Source organism: Canis lupus, chromosome 1, assembly GCF_011100685.1.
Source record: "Canis lupus familiaris isolate Mischka breed German Shepherd chromosome 1, alternate assembly UU_Cfam_GSD_1.0, whole genome shotgun sequence".
Taxonomy (NCBI): domain Eukaryota; kingdom Metazoa; phylum Chordata; class Mammalia; order Carnivora; family Canidae; genus Canis; species Canis lupus.
This window is the reverse complement of record NC_049222.1, coordinates 95,382,280-95,404,788: the sequence shown is the minus strand read 5'-3', so window position 1 is coordinate 95,404,788 and position 22,509 is coordinate 95,382,280. Positions and strand designations below refer to the sequence as shown.

Sequence of the window (22,509 nt, the reverse complement as noted above, 5' to 3'; positions counted from 1 at the left end):
CGCAGAGCACACAGATTGTGTTACCTGTGGATGGAGCCAGGACAGATTTTGTCTGATGATGCCGATACAATTAATGGCTGAGTATTTAATTTAATTTAATTTAATTTAATTTTTTAAAGATTTTATTCATGAGAGAGAGAGAGAGAGAGAGAGTCAGAGACACAGGCAGAGGGAGAAGCAGGCTCCACGCAGGGAGCCTGACGCGGGACTCGATCCCAGGACTCCAGGATCACACCCTGGTCTGAAGGCAGGTGCCAAACCGCTGAGCCACCCAGGGATCCCCAATGGCTGAGTATTTTAGAAACTACTCTTAGCATTAAGATATTTTTTCCTTAATAGTGAAGTACAGTTATAGTACAAGTCTATACTAGAGGTTTTAGCAAGATAAATAAGTAAAGAAAAAATGATTAGATTAGGGAAAATGCTTAGATATGGCTATTGGATACCAGTTTCTTATAACATTGAACTCTGATTATTTGAACTCTGCAATATCCCAAATAGGGCATGATGAAAAATTCACTGCTTTTTAACAAAGAAATGTTTTTAAAAATTGAAAGTGTAAATAATTTAAATATGTAAAATTGTGTCAACAGCTGACATACATCAGAACATTGCATCAAAAATGTTTGATGCAAATCTTATAATAGTAAAGTTTTCTGTTATATTTTTTTTCATAAAATTGCAGTTCCTATAAATTCCCATCTTTTATTCATAGGCCAGGAAGCTAATGGAGCTGGCCAGCATTCCCAGTTAATAGAATGAGCAATTTAAGTTGCAATAAAGGGTCTTGAACACCAGATTTTTGTAAGGGCATATCGATGTACTAGGAAGGTTTTGCCTCTGGACATCAGATTCTGAATTCTGTTTATCTGGCTTCCTTAAAAGTTTTTAGACTTATTAGGGTTAATGCACAGTCTCTTTGTAAACCACCATTTATTTTTCTATCTTTCCTTTCCTTCCAAATGACTTTGTAGATACTGGGTAGAGGGGGCAGGCCAAGCATAATAGCATCAGTGTAAAATATGCCCATGTACTAAAGCACAGAGCACTGTCTTGGTAGCCATGGAGTTTTATTAAATCACAGCTTGTCTAAAATGCAAGATGAAGATAAAATAAAATAAGATAAAATAAAATAAAATAAAATAAAATAAAATAAAATAAAATAAAATAGAATAAAATGCAAGATGGTGGCATGTGGGAAGAGAAGCCCCAAACACCAGGGTGTGTGCAGACATCACACAGACCACACACACAACTGCTCTGATCCTCCCCATAGCCCTCCACAAGCTCTGGACTCTCCAGGTTCCTACCATAGAGCCTGAGGTACTAGATGAGACAATCCAGAACAAACCCAGTGTTTTCAGAGTTGCAAGAGACCTTCACGGAGGCAGCGTTGGGGGTCAGTTTCTCTTCCAAGCAGCCCAAGTTATAGAATTACCCCAGGGGAAGACAATTCTCCCTCTCTTCCAGATTCAGTAGTCTTTTTTTGGGTAGGAGAATGTCTCCTGGAGATGCTCCGATTTCTCTGTGTGTTTCCTGCTCTTTTCAAGACTGTTTGGATTTGCAGGCTGGGCTCATGCCCTCGTGGAGCTGGATGATGGGTGGGACTCCTCCTGCTGTTTGCTGAGGGAGTTTGTTGGCTCTTAACACTGGGGGTTAGTTGGCACCCACTCCCGAAGCCTGTGGTAGTTTTACTTTACTGGTGCTTTTTTGGCAAGGCCACCACTTGCTAGGTCACCTGCCCCTTGAGGGATAGGTCTCATGTCACTTCCTGTCTCCCTGAAATCTGACCATGAGTCTTACCTGGTTTCGAGCCTGAGCAATCAGGCCACAGTCTTCCATTACAAGTTTAATCTGTTCTTGCCAAGTTGACCTTCTGTTCAGATCCAGTTGGATTCTCATTTAGCTTCTGTGTCTGCTTTGGATGGCCAGTAGTGGATTCTGGGTCACCATGCCAAGGGGAAAAGAGCAATGGACGTCTTGTCCTGGCAACTCGGCCCAGAAATGACCTATCAAGTCCACTCACAGCTTTTTGGCCAGAGCCAGTCATGTAGCCTCACCCGACTGCAAGGGGGCTGGGAGTGCTGTCCTCCACGTGCCTAGAAGGCAGAAAGCAGGCAAGATTTGGCAAGGATGTCCTGACTGCACAGCCCCTATAAGCTGGTCTCCCAGAGTTCCAATGGAAGCCACGTCAGAGCCTGACCTCTGCTTTTCACTGATTACTCTCACCTTTCTTATGCCCTGGGGCTTCATTCCCCATCAAGGTGTCTGACTCATCCTTTCATCACCCTTACTTGTCTTCCACTTCATCTCCTTCCAAGTCCCCAGGGTCTCTGCCTGCTCTTCCAGAACCAAGTCCTCGCACATTGTGATTCCCATTTCCTGAGTTGCCCTTCGCCCTCCTGGATTCTCTGGGGCTCAGTGGCATCATGATCACCAGCTACCAGGATTTGCTGGAGAAAAGGAGAAAAAAACATAGTTTAGCTTTTCAGAATTATTTCATTGCTTATAATCTGCATGGTAAGTGCCTCGTGGCGGCCACAGTTTTGCCATGAAATTTCCATTTCTCCAAGAGTTAGTCATGCTGTGACATACTTGGCAACTGCCCTCGTGGGATTTGGGAGCCCTTCTAAGGGCCATCACATTCTTAAATAGTTGTCTAGCAAATTCTAGTCTGTTCCTTTTCAAAATGATTCACTTTTTATATCACTCATAATACACAGAGAGGTTCATAGAAGTTATGCATTTAACAGTATGTACCTTTGACACATATCAGGATGGCTTTATTCACTTTTTAATAAGTGTCATTCCTGTAGACATGTATTTTTGTCCCATCCTCCCTGCCCCCTGTCTACTTGCAGGGTTTTCCATCCAGCCACATTCAATTGCATTGCCCCTTCTAGGGATTTCTTTTTTCTTTTCTTTTTTTTTTTTCTGCCCAGGACCCCTGGCTAAAGATGCACCAGCTAAGGTGACCCTCATTTCTGCCAAAGTAGTAAGGTCCAGTTAGCAATCTTTTGTGAGGCACCTGGCATCCCTAATGGTGCATAGGTTGGGTGTCCTGAGCTACATGTTTAACTTGTGCCCCAGGAAGACCATAGGCAGTGACCAAAGCTGCTGGGACATGCCCGTAGGCCCTGTGGGCAGCTGCCTTGCTGCCTTTAACGTGGATGGAGACCTGCCTGGACTAGGGGCCGCCTGTGAGATGGTGATCCAGGGCTCACTGTTCTCTCTTTCCTGTGATCCTTGCAACTCGACTCTTGTTTTGTTGCCCTGTTTCCTCTAAGGGAATCACGTGGAGAAGGCTTTGCTCTGACACAGTCAAGTACCATCCTTCGAAGGCCCCCGCCCGAAGTGCTTCTTGTCAGCAGCACCCACGCTTGCTTCGTGACGCTCAGGCCTCATCCTTTTTGCATTCATTAAGACACTCTATTTTGTAGAGCAGGTAATCTGTGCATGACTCTTTTCATCAGAGCACTCACAGTGAGCTTACGGATTGTTATGAATTAAGCTCTATGGCAGCCTTAAAGAAAATGCAAGGTTGAGCCTCAATGGAATTCTTTTCCAGAGGCGTTTGGCTCACTGAGCAGTCACAAATGGGGGGATCGTTTAGTTGTCATGGTTTTATTTCCGAGCATCTCCCCCTTGCACTTCCTGACACAATCCTCCACCATGTTTAATTTTTTTTAAAAAAGGACACATTGCCTTGAGAGCAGCAGTGGGGTGTCCATGGGAAGCGGGGGAGGGGGACGGTGAGGACCGTGGCGGCCCAGCCTCCCCCGGTTCTGCAGCTGTGCAGCTTGGCCTGAGGATGCTCGGATACCCTGTCTGTTCTGCAAACTCAGGGGGCTATGAAAGTGATGCTTTCATAGAACGAGGACACATCCCAGAGCTGCTCTCCTTGGGAATGTGGAGATTTCATGGGACAGGAATAAGCTCAGCCACACAGTCTATGCGGTCGTAAATGAGGGGTTTACTGCTTGTTCGGATTGTGATAGGCTTGCGGGGCAAGTCTTGTTCTGCTTCTAAGGTGAGAAATGAGCGCATCGTCTTATCCACGCTGTCCACACAGAACTTCAAACGGGAGCTGAAGAGTCTCAGATCGACTCCGATCTGTGCGATTCTCTACTATCTGTTCCCTTAAAACTCGGTCAGGAATACATGTGAGAACAGCAAAGCAGAACACACAGTGTTGACAGATTTTTGCTTGTTTTATGCAGAAAGAGCTGCAGTAATGAATGCTCGTGCCAAAGGGTGTAGAAAGTCGTCCCTGGGGAGGCTGTAGACAGCTTCGGGGAGCATTTGCACACCTGAGTGCTTCCAGGATGTTTCCTTTTCCTCAGGATCGCTGGCATTTAATACAAATCTCAGATTGGCTGACGTACACAATTTTTATTTACCTTTTGAATTGTCTGTTTACAAAGCCATTTTAAAATGGCTTGCACATAGAAATCTGGTTTACAACTAGGCAGCTGCGTCTGACTTTGGCCTTCTGGATGCACTTTTTGGGAAATGTCCCGTTCTCCCTGGCTCAGGCTGCTGGCACAGTGAAGGAGGCCCAGCGGGAAGGGAATCAGAGCCCAGGTAGGGAGGCCCAGAGGCAGGCTCTCTGGACCTGCTCCAGCATGATAGCCAGAAATGCTACCTGTAGATAGCTGGAATCGCTTCCTAGGGAATCAGAGCTGCAGCAAAATGCTTCATCCCCTCAGCAGCATTGACAGGGTTATGACACAGCCTTCAGCGTGTCGAGCCCAAGGATCCAGGAGTGGGGAGGTCAGGGGGCATCCACGGAGACCGTCTGCCTGCCGACCCCTCTTTCCTGGGGACACCTGTCATCTCCTGGGGGTAAGTAGGAATGGGCTCTTGCCTCTCTCCTGCTCTTCCTTCTCATGCTGGGCCCTGCCTGGAACTTGGGATAAAGCACCTGTGGATTGAGAAGTGTGTAAATGAGGGAAGAGGACACATGTAGCTGGCTGAGATCCCATTTGAGACAATGGAGTAATGATCCTTAATGGTAGTGGTGATGGGGGGGGCGGGGACTTCCCTTGACAACAGTTGCAGCTTAGCCATTTATCTGCTTGGCATATAGACGCCTTGAAGTTGGGTGGGTCTGTTCACTTCACATTAACCCACTTGACTTTTGCTCTCATGGTCATCTTTTTTTTTTTTTTAATTCAAATTCAAGTTAGTTAACATATAGTGTATCATTAGTGACAGAGACAGAATTCAGTGATACATCAGTTGCATAACTAACCCAGTGCTCATGACCTCATGTGCCCTCTTAATGCCCATCCCCAAAGTGACCCCATCCCCTTAAGCCCTCCCCTCCAGCCACCCTCAGTTTGTTTCCTATAACAAAGAGTCTCTTATGGTTTGTTGCTCTCATACTTGTTGAGGCTGAAAGAAGGCATATGCTTTGGCTTTTCTGCCCCGGGCAATGTTCTTCTCTGCGTAAAGCCAACGGTTTATAAGGGCGCATGCCCTGTGGTCACCGAGAGCCGTGGTCACTGTCATCGTGATCAGTGGACAGAGTAATTAAGGCCCCGCTGAGAGTTTCCTAGTCAACCTTTCTTGTCTCTGAGGAACTGACCCTGCCTGAGTCTGAGCCAACCAGGGGTGGGGGAAGCAGTCACACAGGAATAACTAGACACAGGCGCCTTCCCACGGATCAATATAAAATACAGTGTGGTGAGTGGTAAGGAAACACTACTAAATAGCTGATAAACCACAGGGAGATGTTCTGAGGCAGGGTAGAGAATGACAGGGGGCCAAGCTTTCATAAAACATCCTTACAGGAACCTGAAATGATTGTGTTGTCCTCATCTACAGAGCAGAGACTGTAAGGCCAGTCCCACTTGCTGGGTGTGCAGGGCCGGGGGGCGGGGGGGAGGTTGGGGTCACATGTGGGACCTTGGGCAAGGTCCTTAGCACATCATGCATGCACAACAAGGTTTGTCTTTCTTCATGTTCTTACCTTTATCTGATATGAAGTGGCCGGCAAGACACCATTCAGTAATAAGGTGACCGGGAAAGCTCGATGGCCATGCTGTGGCCCCTTGTTCACCTGGAAGCCTCGGCAGTGATACCTGTTACATCTGTGACTGTCTTCCAGTGCTTGGCAACTGATGGGAGGATAGGGGGAGCACTGGGTGCTTAATGCATCTTTCTGCCGAATCCTCCTTACAGCATGAGCACACACCTAGCACGCCTTCCCTGGGAGTAAGAAGGATGCTTTGTGTTGGGCGACCTCACACGGGCACTGCAACCTTGTTCTGTGCAAGCAGGGCCCTCTGGCTAGGTTTTCCTTTGTACACGCTGTAATGCTTTATTCAGGAAGGGGCAGAGGTGGGAGGGAGGTGGGTGGTGATGGGAAAACACAGTCCATGTTGACACCCAATGGCCCCCATTGGCATCCAGTGGCCCCCAGCAGCCCCCAGCGGCCCCCAGTGGCCCTCATCGGCACCCAGTTTCCCCCATCAGCACCCAGTGGCTTCCATCAGCACCCAGCAGCCTCCATCGGCACCCAGCAGCCCCCATCGGCACCCAGTGGCCCCCATGAGCACCCAGCGGCCTCCATCAGCACCCAGCAGTGATCTGGGGGTTCCCAGGGTCCGTGTTATCCTGCCAAAGCCAATTGCCCCCTGGCCTTTGTGGGTTCTGAAATTCCATCCCTTTATTAGAATACCCAGTTAATCGAATTGCTTAATTTGCATATCAGTAGTCTCTGGTCACCACAGGTAAAGAACAGGAGATGCTCAGGGGCCATTGCCTACAGGTGTTGAGGGCTGGTTGACAGATAGGTAGCTGCACCTGTGTGAGAGCTGGTCCCGGGCGACAAGCTGGAGATATCACGACATGTTTACTGAATTGTGCTTCTCCACAAGGGTGATGCCATGCTACTCTTTCCATGAGAGATGAAAATTGCCGGGGAAAGATGGTGAAATGTAAGAAGAGGTATCATCAGTATCCTCTCTAGGACTTTAATACCAACTAGGATGAGCCAAAATAACAGGGCATTTATGTACTTTCTTGAAGATTTAAACCGATCTATATAAACTTTCAAATGTGGACTCTCCACAATACGACGATCAGTCGAATGCCATCGCCTAATTTTTAAGTTTATTTTTGTGAGGATCATAAAATCGCACTTAATCATAGAGTAAGTAATGTTCCTTTGGACCGTTAGCTAGCTCTCAGCTTAGAATCCAGAAGGACTTCCATTTATTGACCAGTAGTGGGACCCTCGGACCAAACAGTAAAACTAATCTTGTCATTAGAGACAAGGAAAGACTGTGAAACTGTCACAGGCTGGAGGACACAGAGGAGACACAGTGTCTCCACCGGATCCTGATGCGGAGAAACGGAGTTAGTGGGAAACACTGGAAAAGTCAAAATAAAGTTTGTCATTTCATTAGTCTCTGAGCCTTGATAAAAGTACTGTGGTGATGTCAGATATTAGCTTTGGTGGACCCTGGGTAAAAAGTAGACAGGAATCTCCTATGCTATGTTTGCAGCTCTTCTGTCAATTGGAAGTTATTTCAGAATAAAAAGTTTAAAAATGTGTTCCAGAACAACCAAAACTGCAGTGTACTTAAGGATTCTGGGTCAGAGGAGAAGGCATTGTGCTTATGGCACATTAATAGGAAAATCTGGAATACTTCAACAAAGATTCACTGTGGGAAATATGGGTAGAAAAAAATTAGAAAGGCTCTGGGTTCTAAAGAACTTGTAACTTTAGACTTTACGAAAGGTGGTACATGGGCAAGTTGTGCTGCTAAAGGAGGACATGGTGAAGAAACGTACATGCCTGCCTCCTGTTGATGCCTCTGTGCCCTGATGCAAATGCCCCTCATCCCCTCCCCTCCGAGCTGCCCTGTGACCCTGTCACACCCCTCCCGACACACACTCAGCCCTACTGGCTTTAGCAAACCAAGTGTGGATGTCAGCGAGAGCTCCTAACAAGAAGATGGTAAGTGTTGTCTGATGCTTTAGGCCTCATTATGAAAACCTCGAGGTAGGTGTCAGCACAGTGAGGGGAATTTTTTTTTTTTTTTTAAACCGCCTTTGTCGTATTAGGGATTATTTATGTGACTCGTGTTTTCTAGACATGGATAATTAGGAAAATATCAATTCCAGAATGTGTATCAAGCTTATTTTCCCATTTTTTATTGCTTATTAATTTAAAATCAGAAAATTCAACATGAGAGCTAAATCCAAATCCAAAACTCATGTTTCTGTTAAACTGGAAGAATGAAATATATCAACAAGACATCCTTGGGTTGCTCTAACTTTTCTGTTTCTCATCTATTTCTCTATGGACAAAACAAAGCATCCATCATGATTTCTGCTCCACAGCTATTGTCTCGAATACCTGAAAATGTCCTTGTTATTCACTCGCTCTGGATTCTCCCTTAAACTCCCTGCTGCCTCTCAGAGGTGTCTCTCCCTGTGCAGAAAAACCTTCACCTCTGCCCCTGACATACTGCACTTCAAATCGTTCTTTGAAATGTGTTTCTCGCATGAATCTGTAAGCATATCGAGTGTAGGGCTGTGCCATCCATCACCACCTTTCTCATCTCAGCATTCAGTACTGTACTTCCTCAGGTTCGGATTTGAGAATTAAGCTTTTCTAGTTCTACCATGGTCTGAATGTTTTCCTTTAGATCAGCCAAGAGTAAGTTCCACGTAAAGGCCAGTAAAGACACTAGCTTCAATCATGGATGCAGCGGCATGGTGTTTGCTTGTTCACCTGCTGCGTTAGGCACTTTCACTTAGTGGGACCCCTGGACATTAGAGAGTCAGGGGTTATGAGCTCAAAACCAAAGCAATTAACAATTAATTAATGTAGGAGTCATCTATTTACCTACTGTGGTTTTGAGTGCATGTGTGTGTGTGTGTGTGTGTGTGTGTGTGTGTAATTATGAGGGGGTTAAATGTTCCAGGATTTGAAACTCTGATTTTCATCTGTTTTATGTGTGTTCCCATCCTTACAGAACCATATAGATCTTAAAGGTTTCTTTCTCTTTACCATGTTTCTCCTGTTTCTGTTTCCATTACAAGGGGCTGGTGGCTGGTCTCCACTTGTGTCAGATCAATACCAGTGGCTGCAGATTGACCTTGGGGAGAGAATGGAGGTCACGGCTGTGGCCACCCAGGGGGGATACGGGAGCTCCGACTGGGTTACCAGCTACATCCTCATGTTCAGCGATGGCGGGAGGAATTGGAAGCAGTATCGGCATGAAGAAAGCATCTCGGTACGTTCCTTCGGTGGAAGCAGTCTGTCAGAGCATGAATTACGCCAATTACTACGTGTTGCTGCAAATCTGTCAGATCAAGTCTAGAAATGGAGCCTCCTAAATTACTTGAAAATGTTTTCAAGGGAATGTAAGACACATGTGGCATTTTAAAATCTGCTGCCCATGTATAATTTATGAAATAAGTAAAACAATTTTGTAATGTAGTGAAATATGGAAAATGTCTTCCCATTATTCCTTAACATGGTGTGAAATCTACAGACTAAAGTCACATGCCACCTACTCTATTTGTTTTTTGTTTTGTTTTGTTTTGCTTTGTTCCATAATCCAGGAGCTGGTATTGCCTTGGTGTTGTTCAATTAAGTAAACCCATTCTTCAGAGTCCTCTGATTAAGTGAGATTTCTGAAGGACTCCAAACATTTAAAAATACATGTAATGACAGTCTCCCCGTGGACAGCATGTTGAGGGATGCAGGTCTGGCTCCGACAGAAACGTGGGTGCTGGTGTGGCCCCTTCTAATTCATGGGAGGTAGATCTCCAGGATTCTTTGGAACTATAACTAGTTTACATTATTTTACACCAGTGACATAGTTTCTACTTCTGATTACGTACCCGTGCTTCTTTTAGGAGAATTATATTTTGCTTGCCTGACTTTTCATATATTAAAATGTATGAAATTTATTACATAGCTGGCATTTTGAGTCTTCAAACAGTAGTCTGCCCAGAACGAGGAGCTCTGAAAGTAGACTGTGGTGAACATCTGCAGCATTTGCACGTCGCTGGTGGGGCAATGGATGGAGGGGTGCGGCCTGCAGATTTCTCAGGTGGAGAAGGAATTACTTTTTCCTTTTTTTCCCCTTCTTTTATGTTTGTTTGTTTGTTTGTTTATTTATTTGAGAGAGAGAGAGAGAGAGAGAGAACAAGCAGGGGGAGCAGCAGAAGGAGAGGGAGAAGCAGACTCCCTGCTGAGCAGGGAGCCTGACATGGGGCTGGATCCCAGGACCCCAGGATCATGACTTGAGCCTAAGCCAGAGGCTTAACCTACTGAGCCACCCAGATGCTCCTACTTTTTTTCTTCTTATTTAAAGTATCCTTGAGGCGCCTGGGTGACCCAATTGGCTGAGCTCCTGACTCTTGATTTTGGCTCAGGTCATGATCTTAGGATCCTGGGATCGAGCCCTGCATTGGGTTCCATGTTCAGCAAGGAGTCTGCTTTAGATTCTCTCTCTTTCTCTGTGCCCACTCCCCCTCTCTCATGAATAAATAAATCTTTAAAAAAATACCCTTTAGATGGTTGCCAGGTACTAGGGGAAGGGAGGAATGAGAATTACTATTTAATGGGGACAGAGTTTCAATTTAGAAGATGAATAAGTTCTGGAGATGCATGGGGGTGGTGGTTGCACAACAGTGTGAGTGTTAACGCCATAGAACTGCACACTTAAAAGTGACTAAAGTGGTAAATTTTATATTATGATGATTTACCCACAATAAAAAATATAGTTTGGCTTCTATTTAATTTAGGCTAAGGACATCATGTAACTCTTAAAAATTTTTCTTGTCACAGTAAGAAAAAAAGTATCAGGGAGTAAGCTGTTACTTGTTATCATGTGGCTTATCTATAACACTAACAAGCAACAAAATGATACTATTCATTGGTAACAAATTGGCCTCATTTGAACTTCCTTAGGACTGTTACTTAGCATATAAATTCATAGATTATGGTCTATTTAATTTCTTGTCTCTGGACCTCTTTATAGTTCATCAATAAATGCTGGTTTCAGTTGAATTAAGGGGGTACCGGGGTGGTTCAGTCAGTGAAGCATCTGCCTTCGACTCGGTCATGATCCCAGGGTCCTGGGGTCAAGCCCTGCCTTGGGCTCCTTGCTCCCTCCGCCCCTCCCACTGCTTGTCCTCTCTGGTTCTCTCTTTCTGTCAAATAAATAAAGAAAATATTTTAAAAAATTGAATTAAGAAGAGCTAACCAGTTGTCTGACATGAGGTAAAAAAAAAAGGTAAAAGGTAAAAGTTGTCTGACATGAGGTAAAATCTCTCCTAAAATATAGGAGAGATTTTTGTGTTTTGGGGGCTGGCTGACTTAAATATCCCAAACAAGCAGTTGCCAAGTGTGTGCTTAGAAGTAGATATTGATGTCGAGCTAATTCTAAGAACACCAGGTCTAAACCAGGGTGAAGATCAACAGTAATTAAGAACAAAGAACAGTTAAAGCTTAACAAAGCATCCACTTAGAGAACTTTTGTTCAAAATTAAGTCTTGTTTTTTGAAATCAGCTGATAGTTAATGCATGCTTATTCTCAGCCGTATTAATCAAGGTTCACATTTTTACCCTCACCCCATCCCAATACATGGTTGAGAAATTGGGACAATTCCTGTTTTTCAGCTGAGCAGCTTGGGAGAAACCATATGTAAGTATTTACCATCTGGTACTTTGTTTAGAGGGGCTCAGGGGAAATAAGGTCAGGAATTAGTAGCATTGTTGATCCTAGACCAAGCAGGTGAGGGCAGATGCTTGGACCCTCCAGGCCCACCTGTCATCCTACAGTCAAGACTGGTGTGGTGGCCTCCCTCCACCCGGGGAGGGGGCTTATGGAGACCTGCCTTCCCCTTCTGCATCCCCAGCACATCACTGTGCCAGGGACTGAGCAGAAAGTTGGTAAATCTTTGCTAGATGGATGCATGAGTGGCATCTACCTTCTGACAGGATAGGATGCTTTTCTTGAGGTCCCTGCTCTGCAAGCCTTCAAAACCCTTTGTCTCAGCTCAGGGGTGCTTGAAGCTCCAGGGCAAGCATTCCTTCTGCATTTTCATCTTCTTTAGGACGGGGGCTCATCTTTGTGTTTTCTCCAGCCATCACCACAGCTTAAGTGAATTAATCTCTTTGTACACAGTTGACTGACCACAGTGAGTCACACTTGTTGATAATCATGAGATTATCAGGTTCTTGGAAAACCGTCAGGCTGACTTGGCTGCTCTCTGGCCCCCTCACACGGTCAGCTGCTCTTACTCATAAAGCACATATTATACCAGAGGCTGTACCCATTCTTCAGCTGGTGGGTTTATGGATAGACTCTTTCTATTAATTTGAGAGTGAATTTAAGATCCAAAAAAAAAAAAAAAAAAAAAAAACTGCCTTGAAGTATTTACACTCTTATTAGGAAAAGTAATATTGTCCTTTCCTTAGTTTTGTACTGCTGTTGTATTAGGCCACTATGCACTTGGTGGCTTAATGCAAGACAGAGCTATTACATCACAGTTTCTATAGGTCTGCAGTCCGGTACACCTGGCTGGGTCCTCTGTGTAAGGTATTGGCAGAGCTGCAGTTTTCCTCCTCCAAGGTGTCTGGTGATCCCCAGGACCCTCCTCAGGTTCTGTGATTCACTGGGGGGACTCACAGGACCAGTGTATAGTCATAAAACTATGATTTATAAAGGATATAAAGCAAAATGAGTAAAGGAAAAAGGTGCATGGGATGAAGTCCAGAGGAAACCAGACATAAGCTTCCACAAGTCCTCTCCAAATAGAGATGTATAGAAGATAATTCCCCCCCAAAACAATTTATAGCAATCGGTGTAAGTGTTAACCATGGAAGCTCATTAAAGACTCAGCAGCCAGGGTATTTATTGGGAGGTGGTCACATAGGCACCCTCCTTGCAAGACCCCTACAAGGAAGACAGGAATTGAATATAAACTGCCCTGTTTGCATAAACATTAGGCCTAGTGAGCCACTCTTATCATTAGGGTCTTGGTAAGAGGCCAGTCTTGCAATTTGGATCAGTCTAGGTGATTTGAGAGTCCAACTACATGGTGAAGAGGATGATTCAGGTGGTCTCTGGCTCTGCTGTACCCAAGAGGTAGCCATGCCCACCCCACCTTCCATGAGTTACCTGCTGGCATTTATTTACCTGTACAGAAGGATGGGTTTAAAAGTCTGGGGGAAGCACTTTGACTCCCTGGCTCCAGCTGACGGGCCATCTGAGAACTCATATCTGTGGTCAATGGAAGAACCCATGTCAGCAGGTGGCCCCATCCACCCCACACTAGGCACCAAAGCTCCTGGGCTGTGGGTGGAGCCATGTAAGGACCTAGAGGCCACCTGAATGGGGCTGGCATGGACTAAGAAGGGAAGAATCCTGGGATGGCCATATTTTCAAATTTCCCATTCTTCATCTCTCTTTATGATCCTTTGCTTTCTCTTATATTTCTCTGCTTTCCTTTCCTGATACATCACATCTTTCTATTCCTATCCTCTGCTTCTCTATGGGAGAATCTGGATTATCGTGGTCTCTACAGCTCAACATGTGGCCCACAGTCGATCAGCATCACCTGGGTTCTTGACAGAAATGTAGAATTTCAGCCCTTTTCCTGGTTTGCTGGATCCAAATGTTCATTTTAACAAGATTCCCAGAAGATCCCAGAAGTGTGGACCAACATGATGCAAGTCCCATCTGTGGGAGAGATTGTTCTGCTCCTTAACTATCCTTACCTGCCTGGATCATGGGAGATCACACCCCTGCTGGAAGATAGAGCTTGTCCCACACACATGTTCGCCTGAGCACATGATCCTCCCTGTAATTGGACCTTAGGAACCTCTCTCCACTATCCTGTGGCTGCAAAGACCCTCTTCCTCCCCATTAGTCACCAATCTAGTGGAACGAAGCCCAGAGTATCTTCTGCTTGTTTTTATCAATAAATAACAACCAAGTGCTTGAAGTTAGTACCATCCTTGAGAACTATGTTATTTCATGAATCTGTACATTTTGCATTAATTAGGGCTTATTCTTTCCATTATAAACTCATCAGAACTCAAACTCAAAGATTATATCCCTTAGGAATTCAAGATTGGGCTGTTACTCAGAATGCAATGGCTACTTAGAATTTAAGTGAATTTTTCTTCCTATGCAGGATGTTTGTGTGAGAAAGGCCTTCTTCTAAGACCAGACTGGTAAAATGTATTTGGAAAAAAAAATAAGAGAAATTATTTGAAACAAACATAGGCTCTAATATAAATAATTCTATTTAATAGATTTCTTTTGCCTTGAAAAAATGTGTATCAGTAGGTCCTAGGGTGAACACAAAAGAGAAATAACAAACCATTTGAAACTTCATTCTACTTTGGATAATTTACAACCTAAACCAAGTAGAAAATGTAGACTAATTAGCGAGGCTAATTAATATTGTATTGAAAGACACAGCAACCTTCTAGTGCTCCACAAGAGGACAAAGGTGATTTTGTAGGGTAAAAAGATTTAGGGTAGAAGAAGTGACAGGAAAATACTGGAAGCAAGACAGATGGGATGGGGGGGTGGTGTTCGTTATGTCTGCAGTGGTTTATTTTTTAAGAGAAGGGTCTGATGCACACAGAGCTAGTCACCTTGTTAAATCCAGATCACAGGTACATGTGTGTCTGTTTTTTGGGGGGATGTGTCTGAAATATTGCATAACTGAAAAAAAACCAAACCCCAAAATACTGAATTCAGGTTTAAAAGAACAATGGTTACTTGGTAAAAATAGAGAAATCATGTGACCCATGTGTGATTTCAAAGTAAAGAGGGATAAAAACCTTGTCCAATCATAATGAGAACAACCTGAATCAGAAATAAGAAAGAGTGTTTGTGTGCAAAGAAGTAGACACTCTGCTAAGTGGAAGCTTTGCTGGGAGCCGAAGTGGAAATTCACCTGACAGAGGTCCATATTAGTTTAGTTATTTAAATACATGTTGGCTTATTTCAGGTCCAGGTTCAGACATTTATTAGTGAGTTGATGACCCAACAAGGCCAGGCCCCACATTGCATCTGAGGTTGCAGAAAGGGTCTGCAGGGTTGGTAAGGTCAGACATGAGGTTCATGCCAACACCAGTCTCACCAGTCCCAAGCTTGGCTCTGAGACTGATTAGTGTTTAGCAGAATGGAGCAACACTTCGATGATTCTGTCATCGATCACTTCTATGTACTCAGCCTTGTTGGGGACATGGTTGTCTCCTTCTTAACCATCCAGCTCATCACGGAAGCATATCGATCAGCATGGCAGTGACTTTGGACCATACTTTGTTGATTGTGCTTACCACTGTGGACCGCAATTGGATTTTCTATACACGTCTTCCCTTCCTGGGCTCTGAGAACCATTATGTCAGGGATTGAAGCCCCCAGAGGCCCAGGACTATTACGCTTTCTCAGTAAAGGGCTATTGTATTGAATTAAGGAAAAGTTGCTGTTCTCAAATAGACCTCAACCAGATGGGTAGTTAAGGATATAGAAACCTTAGCCAACCATGGGAGGCTGCTTATGCAGTGGGAGGCGTTGGGTGGCAAATCTGAGCATGAGAAGACGTTTAACTCTGCTTCCCCACAAGGCTGTACAAGGATGGTGCCCTATTGAGCCTAAGGGGGTTGCATGTACCCTTAACTGTGGGTCACAGCAACAATAGAGATGAATGCTGGATTCCATCCATGAAAAACTCTCACAGCAGCTGAAAAGGTTGAGGCAATGAAGTGCATGAGCCATCCGAGCTGCAACTCCATAGTAACCAGTGGCTTCCTGAGAGGCAGGGTGTCCTGTAACACTGCCTTTGTCAGGGCTCTGCTTTAGGTGCAGAACTAACTAACTTCCTTCCTTTCTTCTTCCTTCCTTCCTTCCATCCCGCCCTCCCTCCCCTCTCTTTGTCAATGACAGCCCTCTCCAACCCAAAAAGCTTCACTCTGTACCGAAATTGCTTAGACACCCCCCTTCTTTCTCTTCTTTCTCATTTTTTACACATTAGTCTCTTTTACCCCATTCATTCATCTCGTGCCTATGTCACATCGGTTCTGGAGTCAGGGGCTCTGGCCTGTGTATCCCTCTATCCTTTGTCACTGCTTCATAGAAGTCATAATTTGGCTCGTTTGAATTGCCATGTTATCAGGCCAGGAGGGAGGGATATGGTGGGCAAGCCGAATCTTAAATATGTTAACAAGAGAAGTGGGAAATCTTGAGACATATTACAAATTACGTTACTTTTTCATATTGACCAAGCAGTTGCAGAAGTGCTTTTTTTTTTTTTTTTAAGACACATTTATTCAGTGTCATGATCATACTATTACATTTAGTAATCAACAGCATGGGTGCAAAAAAAAAATTTACATTAAAACCCTTTGTTGGAATGCTTTACACTTTCCACAGAACAGAAACTAAAATAACCTGTTACACGTTTAGTCACAAATACAGTCTTTGAGTTTTTTGCCCATACACATGAGTATTGTCTAAAACAAGTCTTCTTTGTAGCAGCTAGGTCCTGCCACCACTGTGCTTGGCTGAGTTCACAAATCTATTGTAACCTTAGCTTCCCTGTCACTTCTCTGGCTCTCCTCTCCTGCTAAGCTTTGTTTCCTGGCAGTAATTAAAACCTTCTGCCACTGCCATAGCTGCTGCGGCTGCTGGAACTGCCATAGCCACCTTGGTTTTGTGGTTTGGCAAAGTATTGGCCTCCACCACCATAGGGGCCAGAGCTTCTGCCTCCAAAATTTCCTCCTTTCATGGGTCCAAAATTTGAGGATTGATTGTTGTAATTGCCAAAATTGTTACAGCTTCCGCCACCTCCAAAGTTGCTTCCACTAGCACCGCCATAGCCGCCTCCACCTCCTCCGTTGTTATAGCTGTCATAGCTGCCACTCCCACAATAGCCACTACCCTGGTTTCCAAAACCCTGTCCACCACTCCCACAGCCTCTGCTTCCTCCAGAGTAACCAGGGCCACCTCCTCCATAACCACCATCATTACCAAATTCGTTACAGCCATCCCCACTGCCACCATATCCACCACCATCTCAACTGCCACCGAAGCCACCTCTGACCACTGAATTTCCCTCCACAACCAAAGTTTTCATTCCCACTAAAACCACCTCCACAACCACCACCAAAGTTTCCACAACAACTTTGGCCTCTTTGGCTGGATGAAGCACTAGCCATCTCTTGCTTCGATAGGGCTTTCCTTACTTCACAGTTGTGGCCATTCACAGTATAGTATTTCTGAGTGACAATCTTGCTACAGAGTCATGGTCATCAAATGTCACAAAAGTAAAACCTCTCTTTTTTGCCACTGCCTTGGTCAGTCATGATCTCAATCACTTCAATTTTCCTGTACTGTTCAAAATAACCTCTTAGATGATGTTCTTCAGTGTCTTCTTAAATGCCACCAACAAAAATCTTTTTCACATTTAAGTGGGCACCAGGTCTTTGAGACAACCCTCAACCATGAGACAGCCCTCTTTGGTTCCACAACTCTTCCATCCACCTTGTGTGGCCTTGCGTTCATGGCTGCATCCACCTCCTCCACGGTGGCATACATGATGAACTCAAAGCCTCTGGAGCATTTGGTGTTTGGGTCTCTCATTACCACACAGTCCATAAGCGTTCCCCATTGCTCAAAATGTTTTGAAGCTCAAACCTCTGATGGAGAGTGCCCACAGCTGCTCAGGCTCTTTGGGAGACTCTGACTTAGACATGACAGCAGTGGGAGGGGAGACTTTAATGATGCTTACTCAGCGGCATCCAGGGGCAGAACCAGAAGTGGTGTTTTTAGCAATACCTGGAAATTAGGACATATTTTATGAAAAAAGTGTATTGTAAACTGTAATATGAATGGAATATGGCAGAGTCATGAGGGAGATAGCTTTAAAAGTAGGATTTTTGTTTTTCATTCGCTGAAAGAGCACAAAAATAAAAGCTCTCTTTGTGTCAAGCAAGAAAAGCGAATGATGAAAAAATTAAAATCTTACAAAATTTTTCTCCAGCAGCACAGTCATTGAAAGGAAATGCCACTTAGCCAAGTCTCAAGGAGGGGGGAAGCAGGGCAGCTGAGGGAGGCCCTCCAGCAGGATCTCATGGAAATTCTTCCTAGCCTGTTGCAACTTGGGCAGCTCAGCTTCAGAAGATGTTGTACTAATAGTTGGTCTCAGATGGAATGATAGTTAATTCTACAAGTTCTCCAGCTTGCACACATACTGTAAACATGCAGAATGCATAAGTATGGTGTGTACTTTGGCCTATCTGTGGAGGATTTCCTGGGCCTATAATTTTGACATAAGAGCTTCAAAAGTGGCTTAGTGCCAGATGATTGAGGTCTCCAGGAAGTGGCCCATCGGGAAGGGAGAGCGGTGGAGAACCCCTGTGTTCACAGCTCCTGATAACACCTTTGGTTTTATGCCCTGTGCACTACCATGCCACCTGTAGTTAGAACAGTTTTATGCTTCTGATACAGAGCACATTTTATAAATTTATATAGACAAAGGCAGCAGTGAAATACATAATATTTTGCAGAAGAGGATGACAGGCTTTGGGTTTTTAAAAAATGTTAATGTTGCTAGAAACACAGAGATGATGAGAATTTCTGATTAGCGATCCTCAAACTTTCTGAGGAGTAAGGTCGGGGCATCAGGTGAGAAGCTGGATGTCATCTAAATATGTTTAAAGGTCTCAGACTGAGAGAATATTGGTGTAGACCAGGGGTCTGCCAACTTTTTCTGTAAAAGGACAGATAATGAATATTTTCAGTAGACTATACAGTCTCTGTTGTGATTACTTAACTCTTCCATTGTGTGAAAGAAGCTGTGGGTGTTATGTAAATGAACAAGTGTGGCTGTGTTGTAATAAAACTTTATTTCAAACATCTGCAGCCAGCTGCATTTGGCTCTGGGCTACAGGTTGCTTGATCCCTGGTTTAGTCCATTTTGGATCTATCTAAGCCGTGAGGTAGGGATCGAGCTTCATTTATTTTTTCCAGGTGGTTACCTACTTGTTCTAGTATCATTTATTGAACAGTATTAAAGAGAGAACAGCATTAACACTGATGTAAAATAAATGCCTGTTCACCAATCTCAAATAAATTAGTGCTTCTCAATATGTTTGTCATGAGGGTCCTCCGGGTGAGTTGTCTTTGTAATTTATGAAGGTAAATTTACTCAGGTAAAAAGTAGTATTTTCTGTTATTGTTTGTTCATCTCTGGATAAAGTTTTAAACTTCTACTTCTGCCTTATTTCAGAACTTGTCTCAGAGAGAATCAATTTGGGGTTTCCCTTACTTTTGAGACTATAGAGGACTTTTAAAAAACACTTACTTGGGACGCCTGGGTGGCTCAATGGTTGAGCATCTGCCTTCAGCTCAGGGCGTGATCCTGGGGTCCCAGGATCGAGTCCCACATTGGGCTCCCTGCATGGAGCCTGCTTCTCCCTCTGCCTGTGTCTCTGCCTCTCTCTCTGTGTGTCTCTCATGAACAAATAAATAAAATCACTTACTCCACGTGATCTTAAAAGATGAATGTGTTAAGCCCTCCTTTCTGTCTCTATCCTTACATTCTCAAGTTATTAGGTGCATTCAGATAGAGAAGGAAAGGATACAAGAGGCATAAAAATTAGAAATGAAGATAAATTATCATTATATGCTTTTTAAGAACATAAGAAAGTCTCCTGAGAAATAATTTTAAAAAATAAAATAACTCATCAATGTACCTCCTTTTGAAAGTAATTTCCAAAATTAATTACTCTTCATACCTATAAGTAATTAGCTAAAAGATAAAGGAATCACGGACCTCATTTACAACAGAATCACAAACAATAAAATTGACAAGAAATGCTCCAAAAAATATTTAAAACACCATTAAGTGGCATCGAAGAAAAGTGAGATTAATCCTTGTCCTTGGGTTATCAAGACTTGATAGTGTAGGGATCCCTGGGTGGCGCAGCGGTTTGGCGCCTGCCTTTGGCCCAGGGCGCGATCCTGGAGACCCAGGATCGAATCCCATGTCGGGCTCCTGGTGCATGGAGCCTGCTTCTCCCTCTGCCTATGTCTCTGCCCCTCTCTCTCTCTCTCTCTCTCTCTCTGTGACTATCATAAATAAATAAAAAAATTTAAAAAAAAAGAAGACTTGATAGTGTAGTGATGTATTTTCATCCTAAACAAACCTGAAATAAAATGAGGTCTTTCTAAATTGATTTTAAAATGTTTGCATGAAGGAATAGCCACAGCAATTGGCAAAAAGAATAGTATTAAAGGGAATTTTAAGTTTGGAAAATGCCTTATAAAGGATAAATCAAGCTTTTTAAATTAATATTGTTTATGTTAGCATATTAATGCAAAGATTGGTGAAGAAACATAATAGGGTTCATTAACAAATATATTTACAGAATTAGCCTAAAATAAATGTGACATTTCAAGTCAGTGACAAAAAATGGATTATTCAGTAAATGATACTGGGACAACCTGGAAAAAAGGAATATAGCTGGATCCCTACTGTATATCTTAAATATTAAGATATATAATAAATAAATAAATAAGTCAGCCACAGAGAAAGGACTGGATGCACTTAGGAAATGTTTTGTATGGATTACTGGGGAGAGCATGCTAAGCAAGATGGGATACCTAGATGTTACAAAAGAAAATATTGATAAATCATAATAATTTAAAAATGATGAGTGGAGAAAAAATGCTATCAGAGGACACCAAACATAAATTGGGGAAATTTTAAATATATATATGACAAAGAACAAATTATCTTCATTTGTAAAGCATTCTAATAAATAAATAAGATTTTAAAAACCATTTAAAAATGGGTAAACATATACAGAGGTGGCAAACAATGAAACAGAGAGGTTTATAAATGCATGAAAAGGTGTTCACTCTCACAAACCTTGGAGGGTAGTTTCCTCCAAGGTTCAATTTCTCCAAATTAAATAAAAGTATCTGAAGCACTGGCTCTTTGAGCTCTGAACTTAACAGTCCAAAAGGAGTGGGACTTTAAGTCCCCTCAATATATGGCCTACACTGTGAAGAAACTCCACCTCTGGGAATGAATCCCACAGGGACACTGAGGTACATAGAAGGTGCCTGTGAGAACAGTGCTCACATCAATATAGTTACGATCTGTTCTCTGCCAGTAAATGAGCACATAGGTAAATTATGATACCTCCATTTTATGGAATAATGCAGTATTACATAGAACACATTTCTTTGAAAAGAGTGAGGTAACTGTATTGGTTGATAATGAGCTTTAAGAAACATTACTTTAATGCAAGGAAGAGTGATACATACACTATGCTCCTATTTGAAGTTCCCAAGATGAACATATACGTACATATGTATGCAAACATACAGAATAATTCTGCAAAGATCTACACAACAAATTAGCAATAGAATTTCTCACTTGGAGAAAGGGCTAGAGGCTAAAAATACACAGCAAGTGTGATTTTTAAACTACCTGTATGTATTGCTGTTCAATTAAATAGTAGGTGTTGAAAGGATTAAAAAAATACAAAATAGTTTTTTTTCAAAATAGTTTTTTATTGTGTTAAAAAGCACATAACATTAAATTTACTATCTGAACTGATTTTAGGTGTTCATTAGTGTTAAATATATTCATATTGTTGTGCAATGTATCTCTAGAAGTTTCTTGTAAAAATAGAAGGTCTGAACACATGGCACACAAATTTCCCCTTTCTCCTCCCCTCAACTCTTGGAAACCACCTTTTTACTATCTGTTTCTATGATTTTGACAGCCTTAGATGCTTCCTGTAAGTGGAATCATATAGTACATGCCCTTTTGTGATGGGCTTATTTCATGTAGCTTAATGTCCTTGAGATTCACCCATGTTGTAGCATGTGACAGGATCTCCTTCCTTTTAATGGCTGCATAATATTCCATAGTATCGATACACCACATTTGGTTCATCTGTTGCTATGGTGTGAATGTTTGTGTCCCACCAAAATTCACCTGCTATAACCCAAACCCTCCATGGTGATGATAGTATTAGGAGGTGGGACCTCAGGAGGTGCTTAAGTCATGAAAGTAGAACCCTCTTGAAAGGTCTTTTATAGGGCCTTAAATAAGAGGCTCCCAAAGATCCCTACCCCCTTCTGCCCATTGAGGACACAGTGAGTGAAAGTGTGTAGCTCAGAAGAGGGTTTTCATCCGACCACACTGACACACCAATCTCAGACTTCTAGCCTCCACAACTGTGAACAGTGAATTTCTATTGGTTTTAAGGCCCCCAGTCTATGGTATTTGGTTTTACTATCCTGAACAGACCAAGATATCAATTCATCCATCAATGGCCACTGGAGTTGCTTCTACCTCTTGGCTATTGTGAAAAATACTGCATTGAATATGGGTGTGCACCTATCTCTTGGAGATCCTGCTCTGAATTTTTTTTTTTTGGACATATACCCAGAAGTATAATGGAGATGGTGATTCTATTTAAAGTTTTTAAGGAAT

General features: G+C 43.2%; 1 protein-coding gene across 2 annotated transcripts in view; it reads left to right on the top strand.

The window, feature by feature from the left end:
- LOC609770 (contactin-associated protein-like 3) overlaps positions 1–22,509 on the top strand; it is a 190,422-nt gene that overhangs the window by 34,603 nt on the left and 133,310 nt on the right. For both annotated transcript variants that reach the window (XM_038527282.1, XM_038527281.1), the window contains exon 3: positions 9,061–9,254. In XM_038527282.1, coding sequence (XP_038383210.1) covers positions 9,061–9,254 — 194 coding nt within the window. The remainder of the gene's footprint in view (positions 1–9,060; positions 9,255–22,509) is intronic.